The sequence below is a fragment of the Neolamprologus brichardi genome, chromosome 18, assembly GCF_056152115.1.
Source record: "Neolamprologus brichardi isolate AB-2024 chromosome 18, ASM5615211v1, whole genome shotgun sequence".
NCBI lineage: Eukaryota > Metazoa > Chordata > Actinopteri > Cichliformes > Cichlidae > Neolamprologus > Neolamprologus brichardi.
Genome location: NC_142121.1, coordinates 16,536,116 through 16,555,746, shown reverse-complemented (window position 1 = coordinate 16,555,746; position 19,631 = coordinate 16,536,116). Strand labels below are relative to the sequence as shown.

Sequence of the window (19,631 nt, the reverse complement as noted above, 5' to 3'; positions counted from 1 at the left end):
CAAACAAAACTTTAATTCAGCAGGTTGAGCAAGTCCACAGCAAACAACAAAGCTACAAAAGCATACAAAAATCCCAAATGTTACAATGTTAGAATTTACAAGTTGATGCAAAAACTCAGAAAAATGCTCAATACCATTTTTGACAGCTGTAGCCACTACTGTGGGACAGACTGTTAATCTGCCCAGGTTGTACCTTGCCTCTAGACCACCCCCAACCCTAAACTGGATAAGCAAGTGCGAATGGTTGGATGGATAGCCACTACCTGTTGAATAGAGTAATTCAAATCACTTAATTGTTTTTGGTGTTTTGGAGACTTTTTAATGCACTTATCAAAAAAGAATAGTTTAATTGTACAAACAGCACATCCAAGATTTCTGTGCTCCAGTTAGGGTAAGTAAATCTTTTATATTTGTTTGCTAGATAATACTAATTAGTAAATATTGCAATAAATTAGCATGTAGATGCCTCCATGCAGTCAATAAATGCAGTTTTTGAGATCTTACTGTCTTGTCCTAGGCATGAGAAGCACATGGCTGGCATTTTTTTTGGATTTTTGCTTTTTGTTGACATAGTTGACAGAGTATAAATGTAACTCAAACTTTAAAGTGTTTAAAAGTTTGAAAATTTAAAGTCCAAATTAAATGACTAAAACTTTTATCATCAATTTTAATTAAATAAGCAAGTCATTAATAGATCTGAGTTACTCTTGGAATAAGCCATTAACTCAGTTTCCAGCTAGACCCAGAAACACAAAGGTGTTTCGTGGCCCAGGAAAGACTTTTTGTCCACCTATCACGTGAGCTGTTAACTCTCAGAATCTTGTCCTCTGATTCAGTTGTGGCTTTGGGTCTGCCAGACCTCTTCCTGTCAGAGTTCGCCCCAGTTTCTGAGTGCCTTTTGTGAAGGAAACTGTACTCACTAACATTTTGACTTTTTTTTGCAATTTTTCTGTAGGAAAATTTACATTTTTATGTGTTATGATGGTCTGTCTCTCTTCCATTGTTAATTGCCTTTTTCTTGCCATTTTTTAGCAACACACTACTTTCTGCAATACAATACTGTTCAACTGATGCTCAGTTGGTAGGTACCACAGTGTATTGCAACACTGAGACAGGAAGTGTTGTAAGTAATGCAGAAAAGTTGGAACACCTGTAGGAATTAGTAGCACCAGCTTTCAAGGCTGGGTCAACCTCCATTGCTGCAGAACAGCTTTAAATTGTTGACTCATTTTGTCTTCGTTGAAAATTCTGAAATGTTTATTATTTTTCAGTTTTGGTTAACCTTACCTTTTTTTCTAACCTTTGGCAGTTCATTACTTGCCTTTGTACCATTTCAAGCTATATATTGGACTTGAACAAATTTAATTGCAATAAAGAACTTGAAAAATTGGGGTATTCTTTGGCCGGTAGTGTATATAGTCTGAATATTTAAGAACTGGTGATCCACTGGAATTTTCCACACAACCATCTCTAGGATTTATAGAGAATGGTCTGAAAAAGAGAAAATATCCAGTGAGCTGCAGTTCTGTGGATGATAATGCCTCAATATGTAAGAGGTCAGTGGAGAATGATGATACTACTACAAGTTGACAGGAAGGCAAGAGTAACTCAAATAATTTCTGAATGTATAACATGTAAAGCCTTGAAGCAGATGGACTACAGCAGCCTGTCAGCTTGCACAATAGAAGAAAAATGTTGCCTGGTCTGGTGAGTCTGAGCTCTTGTTGTGAAATTTGGATGGTATGGTTAGAATCTGATTTCAGCAACATGAAACCATGGATCCTTCCTGATTTGTCTTGATATTTCAGGTTGCTGCATGCATATATGATTGTTGACTAGGACATGCATTAAACTCCATTTACCCTACCTTTTATCCTAACCATAACTGAAATAACAAAAGCCAGCATTTATGTAACCTACATTCACAGAATATGATAATATGAGATGATTCTCACCTTTTATTTTCCAATAAGCCATTATTTGCTACTTGCTGCCACCTCAGCTCAAATTTTTATAACATACTAGGAAATCACATGGGCTGAGAAAATGAGCCCAAAATATTTAAATTACATACTGATTAAATCTTCAGTGTTCTCTTCTGCTGCATTCTCTACCAGTATACTGGTGTCAGCTTGCTCAGGCTGTGACACTCTACTGCTGAAGAAGAGCGGGTTATCGAAGGTGTTAGGGGCGGGTAACTGATGACCAAATTTCTTGAAGAAGAAGACAGCAGTGACTGCCACCACTGCAATCCCAGTAATGACTAACACAACTGCAGTGGTTATATAGACACGCTGATGATGAGGTAATCCAGTTTCTGTACGGAGTGAAAAAGTAGATGGTAATCCGCTAAAAAAACATTTGTAACAATTTTACATAAAATAAATAGATAAAAGAGGTGTTACTTACGGGCTGGTGGTGATGGCGTTGGTAGTAATACTGCAAAAGAAAAAGAAGAACAAATAAGATACTTTATTAAAAAAAAGTAGCTCTACTTCATTTCAAAGTAAAAATAAATTGTTCAAGATTCTTGTGGAGTAAACAGGCATTTATAAATGGATCTAATTTTGACTGTGCACTCAAGATTCTGACCCACAAGAGGTATTTCTTTCAGCTTTTGGATTCATATGACTGTGTTATGTATGCAGTCAAAGTCTTACAACTGATTCAAATCAGCATTATTAAAAGGAAAAAAAAAAACAGTGCAATAAATAAATATTACTTTACCTTTTGGTGTCTTGCAGATGTAAGGTCTATAATCCCATATTTCGATATCCTTCCATGTCCCATCTGATGTACTAATCTCCCCTGTGCGCAATCCAAAGCTCATATTAAAAGGTTGACCTTCAGCCCAGTTAGTGTAACCCATGGCTGTTCTGTCCACCCAGAGCCATTCCTCTGCAGGCAAATAGACAAAAAAAAAAGAGATGTAAAAATGTATTTTTTTTCCCAAAATAATATTTTTAAAGAACATAGCAAAAACAATAAATCACCTTTGTATTGTTTTTTAAACAGGCCAATCCAGAAAGATGTGTAGCCATCTTGAAAAGTTCTCAGGTTAATTTCTAGAAATTTTTGCTCAGAGGAATCTTCAATGCTGGCAAGCATTCCACCTTAACAAAACAAATCAGTTGTTAATGAAAACTACAGCAATTTATTGCATAAAAGTATCTTTCACATAGGTTGCCTACCATGTGCTACACAGGTGGTGGATGCTTCGCTCCAGTGTTTTTGCTCTGTAATAAAAATATAACAATAACCCCTGAATGGTACCCAGATATAGTTCTTGTTTTCTATTGTTGCCTCTGGGTCTTGAGGGCAAACTCCTGGAAAAATGGTCGACTCTGTTGGCAGCACATCTGTGAATGAGGTAATGTCAATAGGATCAATTAATTACATTCTTTTAAAACTTTGTTGTCAAAACAGTATCTTTCAAACTGTGTGTGTGTTTGGTCGTACCTGTAGACTTCATGCAAACACTCATTAGTGTCTCATTACAGTGAGCGGTTTTCCATTTTCCATCCACATCCATGTATACACAACTTCTGTCCTTTCTTGGTTCATTTGTACCCCATCGACTGAATATTAAATGCCATCCATCAACATATCTGAAAGAACCATTGATCTGAAAGCAAAGATTAATGAGACAGCAGTTACAGATATTTTCTGATTTTCAGGAATATCTGCCCTAGTAAGCTTAACTGCATGGAGGGTAAAACAGACAATAAAAAGAGATTTCTTTCTGTTAAAACAGTTGAATTAAACTAGCATGGTGATCTATACTGCTTAAAAAATCCTACAGAGGTTGCATAGGTAGTCCAGCACATCAATATGTGCCATTTCCAGAAGGTTTGCTGTGTCTCCCAGCTCAGTCTCAAGAGCACGGAGGAGAGTCCAAAGAGACATGCAGTTACTCTAAGAGAGCTTAACAGCTCTACATTTTTTTAAACAGGTTTTTTCAGAAAGATGCAGTGTTTGGACACTTAAGAAAAACTTTTTTTGTCTTCACCTTGGTTGTCTTGATTCTCTACCTATGTGTTGTCCACTGTGTTACATAAGAGGTGCTGTTGCTCAACATGCCTTCCTCTCACAGAGCATCTCCCTGCTGGAGCAGGGATGCTGCACTGCCACACTGCTTATTAAATGAATGCCGAATTTAATAGTGTTTTTGAGTTTGTTGGTGTTATGTGCAACTGCTTCTTTACATCACATTTATTGGTACCGTCCTTAAATGTAGTCAAGTTAGCCAGTGCTTTATAACAGTCAGCCATTTCCAACCATGATTGAGAGTACAGAATGTAAACACACAGTAACTTCAAATGTGTTTGCCTAATGCTGGAAGATTTATTGTCAAAAGGGACGGCTAGATTTAGCTGACATTAGGTAACAGGTTAATACTGGTCACTATTACATTAACGGACTATTATTGCGGCCAGTAAACTGAAAACCATCCCACTGGTGTGGTGCATTTCTAGCTAGAAGGGAATCACAACATCAGCTAGCTCTAGACTTTTAATAAGAAATGACAGCTGAGGCTGGCTCCATCCTCCAACATCCTTATATTGGATAATAAGAAGAGGATGGATGACAATCTCAGTTCAAATTTATCATGCAAAAATTGTGCTGGATAAATAACTGAATGAGTGGATAAATAACTGGACCAGTATATTTATCCATCAATGACAATTTCATTCTCATAATCACAGATTATTTAGTTAGATAAAATCCGTGTTGGAACAATTTATTGTACGCATAGGTAAGTTTTAGAATTTTTACCAGAGTCAGTTTCAAACTGGTTGACCTATTATTGAGCTATGTACTTTTTATAGGTTTTTAAAAGTTTACCTGCACTTTGTGTATTCCAAACCAAAGAGGAGCCTTGAGATTCAGCGCCATGAGCTCAACATAAGCTTGCGTCCACTCATTCCTCAGGCTAGCTAGGAGGGCATCGTCATTTTTACAGTACTCTGCAGCTTTATCCCAATTCATTTGTTGAGGAACAACCTTAATGGAGTCATTGAGTATTTTGATGTAGTTAGTAGAAATTGTTGGTTCTGGAGAATCTGGTTGAGATGTGTCTGTTTAGGATTAGAATAGAAACAATTTTATTTATTGACTTTTTTTTTACATAACAAACCCCTCTACAGTACTCTTAAACCTATTACAGCTATTGTCAATGCGGAATCATACTCTTGATCATAGATTTTATATATCACTTATAGATATAGATATTAATTATAGGACTAAAAAAGTCAAAACATATTTTTAGTTGTTTTAGAGAGTCTGATGAAGCTGCAGCTGAAGTTGGGTGGCAACAGGCCTGGGGATAGAAATGGACTCACCAAGATTTCGATGACAGATAAATCCATTGGTGTCATTGCATGACTTTTGAATCCATTTCCCAATACCAACCAAAGGCTTGGTATTGATCACAAAACAGTTTTTCTGTGGAAACAGAGTTGGGTCAACAGAATGATGCTATGTGGTGACACAGGGAATTAACATATACTTCCACATACAATATACTGTATTATTGGTTACTGTTTAATCATCGGAGCAGATTATATTAGGAAAGCTTTCTTTCTTATTTTATTTAAACATGCAAACATTTGAGTGCCCTTGCATAATATATAGCTATATAAATAACAGATAAATAATTAAATAGTAGTTCTGTCACTGTAGAACTTGTAAAATACAACAAGAACTGTAAAATGTCATGCCATAAAGTGTCACTGCACTTTACAAATAAGTTTTAAAAACTACTTACCGTTTGATCGTACCAATACCAACGCTGCAATGTAAACACAGAGATTTTAAATATTTATACAAGAATATACAGTTATAGATTATTTCTAAGTATCTGACCCTTCACAATAGGTAATTATATTCTGTATCTACATGGTCCAAGTACACTGCTCAAAGTTAAAGAAACACTTTTTAAACAAAGTATAGCATCGAGTCAGTTAAAGTTCTGGGATACTGATCATTTAATAAGCAGAGAAGGCTGTTAATTGGTTTCAGCTGATTTGCTGTTAATAACATTATCAACAGGTGCACTAGTGAGGCAACAGTGAGACACCCTCCAAAACGGGAATGGTTTACCCTCACATTTTTTCCCTGCTCATCTTTCTCTTTGTTTTTTCACTAGTTTTGTCATTGACTAGAGTTAGTGTCACTACTGGTAGCATGAGGCCATACCTGGACCCTACAGAGGTTGCACATATAGTTATGGTTGTTAGCTTTTAATGAGTATAATGTTTTCTCAGAAAGAGAAACACAATAATTTATTATTATAATTCATTCATTTAATTATTCATTAGTTAATGTCTATATTTAGATTACCTCACGTACATTATTACCAAAATTGGTATATGACTTTGGTTGTCCATCAGTCCAGTAAGTTTTCCACTGTGACTGAAATAAACCAATCCACAAGTCTGTAGTAGGTGCATCAGCCATTTGAGACAGTAGAAACACTGAAAATGTAGACAAAGATTTATGGTTGAGATACAGTGGCTTGCAAAAGTATTCGGCCCCCTTGAACCCTTCCACATTTTGTCACATTACAGCCACAAACATGAATCAATTTTTATTGGAATTTCATGTGAAAGACCAATACAAAGTGGTGTACACGTGAGAAGTGGAATGAAAATCATACATGATTCCAAACATTTTTTACAAATAAATAACTGCAAAGTGGAGCATGTGTAATTATTCAGCCCCCTTTGGTCTGAGTGCAGTCAGTTGTCCATAGACATTGCCTGATGAGTACTAATGACTAAATAGAGTGCACCTGTGTGTAAATCTAATGTCAGTACAAATACAGCTGCTCTGTGACGGCCTCAGAGGTTGTCTAAGAGAAAATTGGGAGCAACAACACCATGAAGTCCAAAGAACACACCAGACAGGTCAGGGATAAAGTTATTGAGAAATTTAAAGCAGGCTTAGACTACAAAAAGATTTCCCAAGCCTTGAACATCCCACAGAGCACTGTTCAAGCGAACATTCAGAAATGGAAGGAGTATGGCACAACTGTAAACCTACCAAGACAAGGCCGTCCACCTAAACTCGCAGGCCGAACAAGGAGAGCACTGATCAGAAATCCAGCCAATAGGCCCATGGTGACTCTGGACGAGCTGCAGAGATCTACAGCTCAGGTGGGGGAATCTGTCCATAAGACAACTATTAGTCGTGCACTGCACAAAGTTGGCTTTTATGGAAGAGTGGCAAGAAGAAAGCCATTGTTAACAGAAAACCATAAGAAGTCCCGTTTGCAGTTTGACACAAGCCATGTGGGGGACACAGCAAACAGGTGGAAGAAGGTACTCTGGTCAGATGAGACCAAAATGGAACTTTTTGGCCAAAATGCAAAACGCTATGTGTGGCAGAAAAATAACACTGCACATCACTCTGAACACACCATCCCCACTGTCAAATATGGTGGTGGCAGCATCATGCTCTGGGGGTGCTTCTCTTCAGCAGGGACAGGGAAGCTGGTCAGAGTTGATGGGAAGATGGATGGAGCCAAATACAGGGCAATCTTGGAAGAAAACCTCTTGGAGTCTGCAAAAGACTTGAGACTGGGGCGGAGGTTCACCTTCCCGCAGGACAACGACCCTAAACATAAAGCCAGGGCAACAATGGAATGGTTTTAAAAAAAAAAAAAAAAAAAAAAAAAAAACCAAAACAAATCCATGTGTTAGAATGGCCCAGTCAAAGTCCAGATCTAAATCCAATCGAGAATCTGTGGCAAGATTTGAAAACTGCTGTTCACAAACGCTGTCCATCTAATCTGACTGAGCTGCAGCTGTTTTGCAAAGAAGAATGGGCAAGAATTTCAGTCTCTAGATGTGCAAAGCTGGTAGAGACATACCCTAAAAGACTGGCAGCTGTAATTGCAGCAAAAGGTGGTTCTACAAAGTATTGACTCAGGGGGCTGAATAATTACGCACACCACACTTTTCAGTTATTTATTTGTAAAAATGTTTGGAATCATGTATGATTTTCGTTCCACTTCTCACGTGTGCACCACTTTGTATTGGTCTTTCACGTGGCATCCCAACAAAATTGATTCATGTTTGTATTTTCTTGCTAAAGTGCACCGTGGTATCAGTTCTAACTTGTAGGTATGCCAGAACTGCACAACAACAGAAATTCAGTGGTAATTTTAGCTACTAAGAACAGATATCTGCAATGACAGTAAATGGACCACATAAGAGGAGAAGTTCACAAGATCTAAATACATATTTGAGTAAAATGAAAATGAAACACACCTTCCACCTGTCTTGAAGTAACAGATGCCAATTGTCCACCTTTTTGTTTGCACTTTTCCCTTGCATCTTGCCATGTTAAATTCTGATTCTTAAAAATTCTGTAACACTAAAATTGAAACATGAAAAAGATCAATATAGTGTTCCAAGCACTGACAACATATCCCTTCAACAGTAAATAACAGAAAAATTAAAAGACATGAAAAGATATCTGACCTTAGAGTTAAATTTTTTCCAGGTGGGTGGACATTCACCTTTTGGGGACACTGTAGGCACTGCAGCAGTGGTGTTTGTGGGTGTTGAGCTGCTGCGCTTACAAAAGGACATATACTCTAACCCACAGTTGGAGTCATGCCAGAATCCTGCTAGCCATTTGAGTATAGTAAATTAATCATATAATCAACTCAAATGATAGATTTGATTTTTTTAAATCTATCTTTAATCAGTTTTGATATCACACAAGCCAGCTATCCGTTCTTGTAGTTTATGTATAAGCAGAATCATGATCAGAATACATGGTTGTAGAGGTGCTCTAAAAACTCTCTATGGGCTCTTCTTGTTATGGCTATACCTATTATTTCGGTACACTCACCATTATGATGTGTCATGACAGCACAGTTTTCGTCAAAGTTCTTGAATTCAGGTTGATTTTCATCCCACCTTTGAAACACCACTTGAGAACCATCCATCCACCTTAATGTAAAAAGACACATGGTTTAAATATGTCTGTAAAAACTTATATTACCAACACAGTCACATGCTGGTTTAAGTAAAAATACTCTTTGCCTTCTTCTTTTTAGTCACAGTTTTTGGTTTTAGTTATAGTACCTGAATTAAGTTAGTAAGAAAGATAGCAAACTGGAATAGTAACTGATACATTTTACAAATATTAATTAAAAGTAAGTTAAAGATCACAAACAGAAATGTAAATTAACCACAATTTACAGTTAATATGTATTTAGGTAGTTAATAGGTAATTTTGTCTCTGTATACTAGCCATCAGATTTTATATCAAACAATCAAGATATGATTAAATGAAATTAAAACTGGTATACTCGTACATCTGGCATGCTGCCTTGCACTAAGTACTCTCTATTTTTAACGTGGTGTCACATAAATTTAAGTTTATTTTGTTGTATTTAAATTTTTTAACCAAATTCATACTCACTGAAATGTTCCATCAAGATCTACAGATAGGCCAATCCAAGAATTCTGATAACCTGTTGAAATCTGCACAAAAGCATGGATGCATAGTAAAACTGTCTGTGTGGATGTTTCGGTTTGTTCAGTTACACCTTAATTACCCATTACCTTGGTAAATCTTTTACAAATGCCATTGCTCACCTGTTTCCATAAAAATATCCTTTCTGCTTCACTGTTGATAGATACCAGGTCACCATGCCTCTGTCTGCAGAACGTACGAGCGTCCTCCATGGCCATCACGTTTTCATTAATGTAATACTGAGCCCCATTCCATTCTAGCCACCCATCAGAGGTCGTGTTATACTCTGAGAATAGATAAGAAATGTGCATGTGTGTGGTTCTCTGGTTGAATTTAGGAAACTAGTACTATGTTATTTTTTAAGTAAAAAAATCTGCATGTTTTTGATCTTATGCTCATACTACATAGTTCACTTTCTTCACTGTAAGTTTTATACTCACACTGTATCAATCAGGTAAACAGATGTTTTGTTTTTTTGTTTTTTTAACCAATGTCCCATTATCTTACGAGACTTCAGAAGAGCAACTTTAGGTTCCTATTTATATTTTGGATTTGTTGTTGGGTTACATTAAAAAATGTATTATATGAGTTAATAATTCTACATGGCATTCTACAAGAAAAACAAAATTAATAATACTGTTTGGCCACAGATATTCGCCATGCAGTAAATCAGCATCCATTAGTTTCGTGTCAGCATAGTATGCCTTATGGCCTGGTAATCATAATAGAAAGTCAAAAGTCATGTAAAGATGCTGACCGCAATGTGGTCAAATTCCTCAACATACCAGGGGTGACAGGGTCTGGAGCCGGCTTTGGGGTGACTCCTGTAAAGGTATAAAAACAAAATAGTGTAGAGTTACTAGTGACCACCTCCACCTTGACATTGTGAGAATTCATGAGGCCGACAACAATAAATGTCTAGTTCAAAAATATGTTGCAAAAGAATTTTATAACTGTGACCATGCTTTACCTGCGTGGATCTGACAAATCCAGTTATTGTACTTCTCACAGGGCACATCACTCCAAAGCAAAGTTTTATCCCCATACACGTGTTCTACTTCAACACACAATTCAGCGTTATTTTTATTGTTTGGTTCTCCATCTTTCCAGTTTTGGAAGTTTACCTTTATACAAAAACATGATAATTATTAACAGTAGTAGTATTTGTATCAGTTGTAACAGTAGCTCTAACATTATTAATGTTAATAATCATCATCTTGATCATTATCATCATTTAGGCTACATAAACCATTGTAGAGAGTTAAAAACTAAACTCACCGGGGATATATCACTCCATACATAACCTGTGTCTGGGTCAGGAGCACTAAGTCCAATCCAGTATTGATTATGCCTAAAATGGACAAATGTATGTTCCAAAGTTTAATACTTGATTTAGCACTCTCTGGAGGAATGGTGCACTAGTCTGCAAAAATATGACCATCATTGAACAATCATTGAGGATGAAATGGGGGTGGCTTCTACATCAGTAATTAATTACATTGTATATATAAAAAATACTGTATTTTTAATTTTTTTGTAATAATAAAAATCTTTACAAAATATTTTCATCTTATGTAGACCAGAAAACACTATACCAATCATTGTAGATGTAATTACGTTGTAAGACGTAATTGTATGTCCCTAGTAAATCAGCACTGCTGTGAATGCTGACTAAGTCTCCTCCAATGGCTCTGCAGTAATCTCTAGCCTCATACCAGGTCTTTCTCTTTTCTGAAGCCTCTGGAAAGATCTATAAACAAAATATAAGAAACTGAGTTGTGTGTAATATATATACACACACACACACACACACACACACACACATAGGGAGGGAGAGAGAGACATGCTGCACCTTATAACAGACGATTCTGGATTGCATCTTAATCCATCCATCTGTGCAGTTAGGCGTGGCAGTGGTTGGTGGAGCTGGGGTTAAAGCTGCCCCCTCTGCCAGGTGTTTGCAGATGTATTTTTCCTTATTGGTACAAGGCAACACATCCCAAAGGCCAGCAGAATGCCCAGTTGCCATAGCAACACAACCCTGCACATGACCTTGTGTTATAAAAGAAAATGTTAGCTGTCATTTGTGAAGAGACCTGCCAACTATAGTTTACATATAGATCATGAGATTGTTTCATTACCTGGCATATGAGTGTTCCAGTGAGTATATCTCGCGTAGGCATTGTTGGTCCACATAAAATATTCTCTGTTTTTCAGGTTTGAGAGACCTATCCAGAAGTGTTTCTCTGGCCTCAGCCCCACCAAGCTTACAAGGAAAGTATTATCCACCCTGGAAATATTTACACAAGTTAGATTACAGACTGCCTGCAACTTGATACATTGGTGTGAAAAAGTGATTATCCCCTTGATGATTTCCTTAATATTTTTCTCACACTTAAATGTTTCAAATCATCAAACAAATTGTAATATTTGGCAAAGACAACACAAGTGAACATAAAATACATTTTAAAATGAAGGTGTTTATTATTAAAGAGAAAAAATCCAAACCTACTGTGTGAAAAAGTGATTGCCCCCCATTAAGTAGTTGGGCCACCCTTAGCAGAAACAACTTGTCATGGCTTTGTGCAGGCAGGCAGGAAGAGAGGACCCAAAATGCAGCACTCACGGAGACAGAAGTGACTCAAAATACTCAGCTTTATTGCTGGGAAGAAACTGAATAAAAAACTACCAAACTATCCATCCATTCATCCATTCGCTTCCGCTTATCCTTTTCAGGGTCGCGGGGGGCGCTGGAGCCTATCCCAGCTGTCATAGGGCGAGAGGCGGGGTACACCCTGGACAGGTCGCCAGTCTGTCGCAGGGCCAACACACAGGGACAGACAACCATTCGCACTCACATTCACTCGCACATTCACACCTAGTGACAATTTGGATTATCCAATTAACCTATCCCCACAAGCTGCATGTCTTTGGACGGTGGGAGGAAGCCGGAGTACCTGGAGGGAACCCACGCAAACACGGGGAGAACATGCGATAACTGGCAATGAGTGTTTCACAGCTCTGTAGAGGAATTTTCACCCACTTGTCTTTGCAGAATTGGTGTAATTCAGCCACATTGGAGGGTTTTCAAGCATGAACCATCTTTTTAACATCATCCCACAGCATCTGAATCGGATTTAGGTCATGACTCAAAAGTTTTCATTTGTTTTTCTTAAACCATTAAAAGGTGGACTTTTGGTGTGTTTTAGATCAGAAATGGATTAGATTAGATTAGAAATGGCTTTGTAACCTTTTCCTTTACCAGACTGACAGATGTTAGTGAACTTATTTCTCAGGTGTTTCTTTAGATTGTGGTATGGTGTGTTGCTTTTTGAGATATTTTAGCCTGCTCCATTTTACAGACAGGTTCTATTTAAGTGATTTCTTGATTCAACAGCTCTGCCGGTAATCAGGCATGAGTGTGTTTAGTGAAACTGAACACAACTTTACAAAAAATGTGGTTAATCACAGTTAATTCGTGATTTAACGAGAGAAATCAGAAGGGGGGAAAACACTTTTTACACCACCGTATATTACCTTTTTTATGGTAAAAATTTTAGGAATCATAAAAACTTTTTTTTACCCAGTTGAAACATCAGCTAAATAAGAGTTTGAGCTCTTGCAGTCATCATTGGCTTCATGAAACGTCTTTGTCTCAATCCCTACAAAGTAGCAGTAGGATCCATGTCTTTTCCAACCCTGCATTGCAGAGAAACAACAGTTGAGGAACTATTCAAGCCTGTCGTTAAATGCTGTCTTTGTGTACATATCTTTTTGTGATAGCAAGAAGAAAGACCCCACATGCAGAATCACTCTGCATCAGTGTGACTACTTCAAAGTCAAAGTAAACTTTATTTTCATCTCTGCTATATACAGAACAGTATATAGCGAGACGAGACGACTCCAGTTACATTCAGTGCAAAACACAAAAATAAATATAAGAAGAGTAAGAAAATAAATATACACTTTAAGACTCGGGTAAAATTTAAAATGTACAATTTAAAGTTTGATAATACTTTGTATTATCCTGAGATAGCTTACTCCACTCACTCCACGTTTTGTCCTAAAAGTCCAATGACTAAATAAGGTGCTAATTTAATCAAGAGAATCTGCCTGCTTTTTTTTTCTTAATTGTTTTTCCTATAAACAACATCCAAATACAATTTATTTGATTAGATATCATATCCCACGTGTATGCTGGTTTCCCAGCTATTTCTTGGACCATAGTCACAAAAGTAGCTTTAGACATTGTACCATTTGAAATATACAACAGCCTTTACAAAACAGAAACAGATAACAGAATGTGTGCATTCAGACCAACCAGATGCAGACATTCTTTGGAAAATATATGAAAGGTTCACATACAGTTTTGCAGCCTGCGTTCAGCTCCACTTCATCTCCAGAGGGTTCAGAGTCACTTGTCTTCATGCAGATAAAGCCATGTTTCTCATCACACACACGGTCAGCCCAGTTTCCATTCTGCAAGAATGAAAAGAACAAAATATATGTGGAAACTGAAATTAACAAGAGATAGACAGGCTACGGTGCATATCATAAAACAAAACCCTCATACTCTTTGATATGACTGGGTTTTTTCTTTTATTTTTTTATTGTATTTCTTTTGTTTGTTTCAAAAATCATGTGAATGCGATAACTCAAAGAGGAAGTAACGTAGGACTTTCAAATTCATACCATAGGTTCATCTACTAGCTGCCAGAGAGTGCTAAATCATCTTTTTGCTCTGAAACTGATTTAAATTGCCTTCCTAACAATCATACAACAAGTTCCCGCAGAACGTTTCCTTTTTTATGTTTATGATGTTGAAACAATACATTTCTCACACTGTTAGAATATAGTGGAAATATGTGCTTATATACATATGTGCATAGAAGAGACTTAAAGACAGGCCCCAGACTAAACGTGTGTAGCAAAGGTTTTGAAATTTACTTTGGCTAATATGTGTATACTGTATGTTGTGAAGTAAGGTGTGATACATAGCTGCATAGGTTTAGAGACAGTGTTCTTTAACAGAACTGCATAGTTTTACAGAAAAACGCTGGTGTGTCATAATCATCAATAATCACTCCCACATTGTGCACCTTACCTCCCCTCTGATCAGAACACAGTCTTCTTGTTCAGAGGTGACAGTTGGTTCCCAAGAGTCCCAGCTAGTGTAACTCACAGGAGAATCATCACTCCAGACAAACAGCCTCTCTCTGTTCCTATCATTTAGTCCAATCCAGAGTTCATCAGTGGATGCTGCAGACAGAAAATAATATTAATTGTTGTATAATTTTCTTGATACATTCTGCTCATTTGCTATTTTTTAGTTGTTACTTTTACATCTAAATCGTAGACTGTTGCTAATTGTTGTCTGCCAGAATTGCTGGAAACTTTATCATATGTGAGATGTGCAGTGATACAGGGATCAGAAAACAACAGGAAGTGACTGAATGCTTATGAAGAGATAGATATAAAGACCTGCCAAATTATTAGTCGATTCCAAAAACTAACAACTGACAAATGGTCATTATTATAAAGAGGAAGTCTGCCTGTTGGCTGAGAAATGACTATTACCTGTTGTCAGAGAACTGGATTTTCTTAAGTTGGAGGAGAGTTGTACATTGAAACTACAGCAGTAGACCCCTTTCCTAGGAAAAGATTGCTCACATTCTTATGAAGTGTGTAGCTATAAGATGTTCATTAATATCTGGGTTTGGTGTGTCTTTAACCTTTGAGTGTGATGTTCAACCCAACTTAGACATTTGCAAAATTAAGGAGAGGCAACTTCTTATGACTTAAACACAAGCTGAAAACTTCCTGGAACATTAGCAATAACTTATGTTGGTGTTGTTTCTGGATCAACATAATAATATTGGTCCAGGACTGAAATTGCAACTGACCAATCACATTGTTATGATGTCATATCTTTTCAACTTGGAAAAGAAAAGGGAACGATTAGGATTAGAGTTGGGAATCAGTATGTGATTGTGGTTTGGGTAATGGGGTTAGGATTAGAGTTTTGCTGTGTTGGTGTGATGGTGTTTCCACATCGCAACACTATGACATCACTGCAATGTTACTGATAACAAGCAATGTTGAACCTGGACAAACATTATTTTGGTTGATCCAGAAACATACCAACATATTCATATTAGATCGTGCCTCAAAAATATTTCATTTTGAAAAGGCAGACGTGTGGGGAAATTACCAACAAGATGGATATGAAGTCTTGTGTGAAGATTATTTTGAAGGAATACAAATTGGGCTCAAAAGTTTTTATTGCCATACCATATCCAAGTTGAGAGATGATGAAGCTTTGGTCCTCCACATTACGAATGCTTACTAGGTCTCCTCCTTCTTTACGGCAAGCTTTCTGAGCATCAGACCATTTTTTTGTTTCATTACGATAAAGGTAAAAGCAGTGGCCATTGTAGAGGATCCAGGGTGCTGTACAAAATCCGCTCTCGGCAGCTATGAACCATAAGAAGAACAAAAGAAGAAGATCAAAGAAATAGAGTTGGTAAAATCATCAAGTTTTTTAAAGAGAAGAGAGAACGGATTTTTTTTATACCTTCAGTAGGTGCAGCTAAAGGTCCTTCACTGTAGCAGATGTATCCCAGTTTCTTGTTACATTGTGAACTTTGCCAAGAGTACTGAACAGCACCATCAATAATTCCACACTTATATCCTGGATTAGAAACTGGATGTCCTACAGTACAGTGATCGTAAATGATACTTGTCACTTATGAGATGAGACTCGGCAACTTTCCATTCACATGATTCTCAAGATATTTAGAAGCATGGTGTGTATTGTGTATAAGCATTTTAGTTTTAATGGAAATGAAGCAAAGGCCTACGATTTCTACCCAAGAGTGACAAGGCTATGTGATACACAACGCCACCACCATAATTTAGCAGTGGTTGAAATTGCTGACCAGTAACAGGTTACAGTGTGGCTAGCGCACCGATGTGGAAGAAATTTATAAGAAATAGGGAAAAAATGTATTTAATTGCTAACAGATAACATTTCTTATATTAATAAAACCGATGGCAAACATGATCAAGATGAATTGATGAGATAATTTAACATTAGTAAGATAAAATATCATCAGAATGGTAACACAAGCTCCTGAAACTTGAAAGAAAACTTACCTGAATCCCAATTCAGATATGCATAAGGATTCCCATTAGACCACTTCCACACATAATCTAAATTCTGGAAGATCAGTCCAACCCAAAGCTTGTACTCCTGTCCCCAATTTGCCCCTAATAGTGCTGTCAGTAGAGTTTAACAGAGAAAAGAGACAGAGAAAACAAAAGTTACCAAGTGTAATACTCAAAACATAATCATCAGCTGGAGCAGTGTCTACAGTCTACAGACCACATATTACATTATCATTTGTTTCATGGTTTTGCAAAATAAACTGTTTACGGCAATATTTTTTCATCCTTTTGATGGTCACTGTAGTGGCTATATCAGTTTCTTAAAGTTCTCTCTTTCTCTTATATTTAAAATAACTACACTACGGATGGACAAGCAACTGTTTTTACGCGTTGTGGTTAGCAACAACGACGGTAAACCCAGCATGCCAGAATATGCATAATATGCATATTTTTAGGTGCTAAAAAATAAACCTTAGACTCAAACGTTAGAACAGGCTTTTCCCAGCAGCACGCCATGTAATAAATACTCACAAAGAAAATGGTGGCCGTTACAACTTATGTCTAAACCCTAACACTTGACTCCAGGTACACGACGCCCAGCTGAAAACACTTCCAGCAAGTTGAGTGTCCCGAGATTCACAGAATTTACATAAAATGTAAAATTTTTGTAATATATATATATATATATTTCGTTGTTGTGACGATAAATGTCTTAAATCGGAACACGAAATTTTGGTCACATCGCATAGGCCTACCACAGTAACTTTAATGTTTCAAGTTTTAGCTATTTGTCAAACCTCAGCATAAATGAAATGTTTTGTTTTCAATATATTCAGTGTAGTGTGGAGATTTGTCTCCTTACCTGAAATATAAGCCTGCTCGTAAGGATTGCTGATACTGAGCAGGGAGGCACTCTGCTGTTTGCAGCTGGCGTCAGCCTGATCCCATGTAAGCGCTGACTGTGTGTTCAGCTGATAAGATGCTCCTTTTGTAGGGCCTTTGTTCCAAGTTTCTTTGGCTATGACACAAAAACAGTCAAAGTATTATAGTATTGCACTGAACTTGTACCTCAAGATGCCGTTCCTCAATATTTAAATTTGGATGTCTAGGTTCTGCTTATTACTCTGAAAACCTGTATTAGAATTGTTGTGTACTTACAGTTAGTTGGGCAGTAACCCCAGAATTGACCATGATCATATTTTGTTTCAACCGCACACCATTTACGGTTCCCTGGAGAGTCAATTGCAGTGCACTCCGAATACCAATTGCTTTCGTAATAGAAAGGAAACATGCACGGCCTCCCAGCTCCATTTCCTTCAATGGTATAAAGTTCTGAAGGACCAAAATAAGGAAAACATATAAGAAAAGAACAAAGAATAGCTTGAATAGTTTAAGCAACTATAAATGTAATTGTTGAACATCTTGTAATCATTTGACACACTATCTTTGCATTACAACTATTTTGGAACTAAATATGAATATCTACAAATTTATTATGCCACTAATATTATTTCCATAAAAGTTATCATGAATTACTTTACAATGTTTTTTTTATTTATTTCACTTACCTGTATATGTTCTTGTGCAAGCAGCGCTGGAAGTCCCAGAGATTGTAAGGTGGCTACTGGGTCCAACTTTATTTGAGAGCACGGCTGTGTTATCGGCAGTGAGGTCAATGTAAAGTTCTTGGCCTTTGAGAGCGATCACAGTTTCATTCTTGCATTCCCACTTTTGGAGCTCACTGGCTTCATCACAATCATACAGGTTTACTTCACTGCCCACAGTTTTTCCCTGAACACCGAGGCACTTATTCTTATTCTGAACCAAAAGTCGATCCCCAGATGTCCAGCGAATGTCATTGCAGTGGTTATTTAATTTTACCAAACAAAAACCAGTGGCCCTGTTAATTAGTTGAAATTGGGAATCTGTAGAGACAAAATATTGAAAAACAGTACTGTTGGAGATGTAAAAAATAAAGAATAGGTTATAGAGGATTATAGAGAAATAGAGGACATAACAATCTTACATGCAGGCAGGACGCACGATACTCTGTAAAAGCCTTAGCAAAAAATACAAGAAATAGTTGATTACCGTACCATCTGAAGCCAAACAGAGAAATGTTTGGATGAGAAGCACAAAAGCTGTAGAAGTTATCCTCATTGTTAGTATTCCCATTCCTGTGTCTTATATTTTTATATGAGCTAGTTGCACAGGAGCAAAAAACAGGGTGTGAATGATTGTCAACCATGACTCTTTATATCATCCTGTCTTGCCTCATCATGATGAGTGATGTTTCACAAGAAAAAGGGAGGGAAAGTTACTGTGAATTTTGCTAAGGACAAACAGTGTAGATAAATAACCTTGAAACTCTTTGGTTGAAATAATAAAAGTCAAATATTAATTAAAGTTAAAACTTCACTTTATAGATACATGTAAGTGAACTCTGTAACTATGATAGATACAAACTCAAAAACTCAACATAAATTTGTGGTGTACAGTATTTTCCCTAAAAAACCACTAACAATAAAAATACAGAATAGTTTGTCATGTAGTCATCTGGGTAGATATCGAAATGAAGCTAGGATAGATTTTTTTATCATCTGAGTGATTCATCAGTTGTGTTAGAAAGATACAAGGACTCAGATTGTGATTTAAGTGTTGCGGAGTTGCGACAGTTGTGGCCAGAGTTGTGTCTTCAGCCAGTAGTTTGACTCTGAGGGAAAAAATAAATCTTGTGTACCCCATTGCAGTGTGAGTGTGGTGGTCCCGTACTGGTCGATATTAGAGCTTACCACGTTCTGGTACTTAAGCCATTTTGGGCCGTACACATTTTATCACACTTGACGAGACTAAGGGGAGACAAGGCTAGAGACACAGGCTGTGTCCAAATTCAAGGCAAGGCAAGTTTATTTATATAGCACAATTCAACAACAAGGTGATTCAAAGTGCTTTACAGAGACATTAAAAAACAA

General features: G+C 37.1%; 1 protein-coding gene across 2 annotated transcripts; it reads right to left on the bottom strand.

Moving 5' to 3' along the window:
- Positions 1 to 18,869, bottom strand: LOC102784353 (macrophage mannose receptor 1-like). Of its 2 annotated transcripts, none has more exons than XM_087831615.1 (31): positions 18,756 to 18,869; positions 18,228 to 18,584; positions 17,818 to 17,991; positions 17,522 to 17,677; positions 16,648 to 16,770; positions 16,067 to 16,204; positions 15,784 to 15,966; positions 14,597 to 14,751; positions 13,858 to 13,971; positions 13,076 to 13,191; positions 11,634 to 11,782; positions 11,345 to 11,544; positions 11,088 to 11,242; positions 10,771 to 10,843; positions 10,463 to 10,616; positions 10,278 to 10,316; positions 9,615 to 9,778; positions 9,439 to 9,500; positions 8,863 to 8,963; positions 8,487 to 8,632; positions 8,274 to 8,379; positions 6,343 to 6,476; positions 5,768 to 5,791; positions 5,343 to 5,445; positions 4,846 to 5,078; positions 3,460 to 3,625; positions 3,192 to 3,359; positions 2,994 to 3,113; positions 2,728 to 2,898; positions 2,410 to 2,439; positions 1 to 2,317 (listed from the first exon to the last, which is right to left on the bottom strand). In XM_087831615.1, exons 1-31 carry the CDS (start codon positions 18,832 to 18,834, stop codon positions 2,067 to 2,069), a joined length of 4,344 nt encoding a protein of 1,447 aa, XP_087687741.1. In that variant the 5' UTR covers positions 18,835 to 18,869; the 3' UTR covers positions 1 to 2,066. The 2 variants fall into 2 exon arrangements, with proteins under 2 accessions (XP_087687741.1, XP_087687742.1); XM_087831616.1 differs by having other exon boundaries at positions 2 to 2,317; positions 6,352 to 6,476.
- Between the last annotated feature and the right edge of the window lie 762 nt (positions 18,870 to 19,631).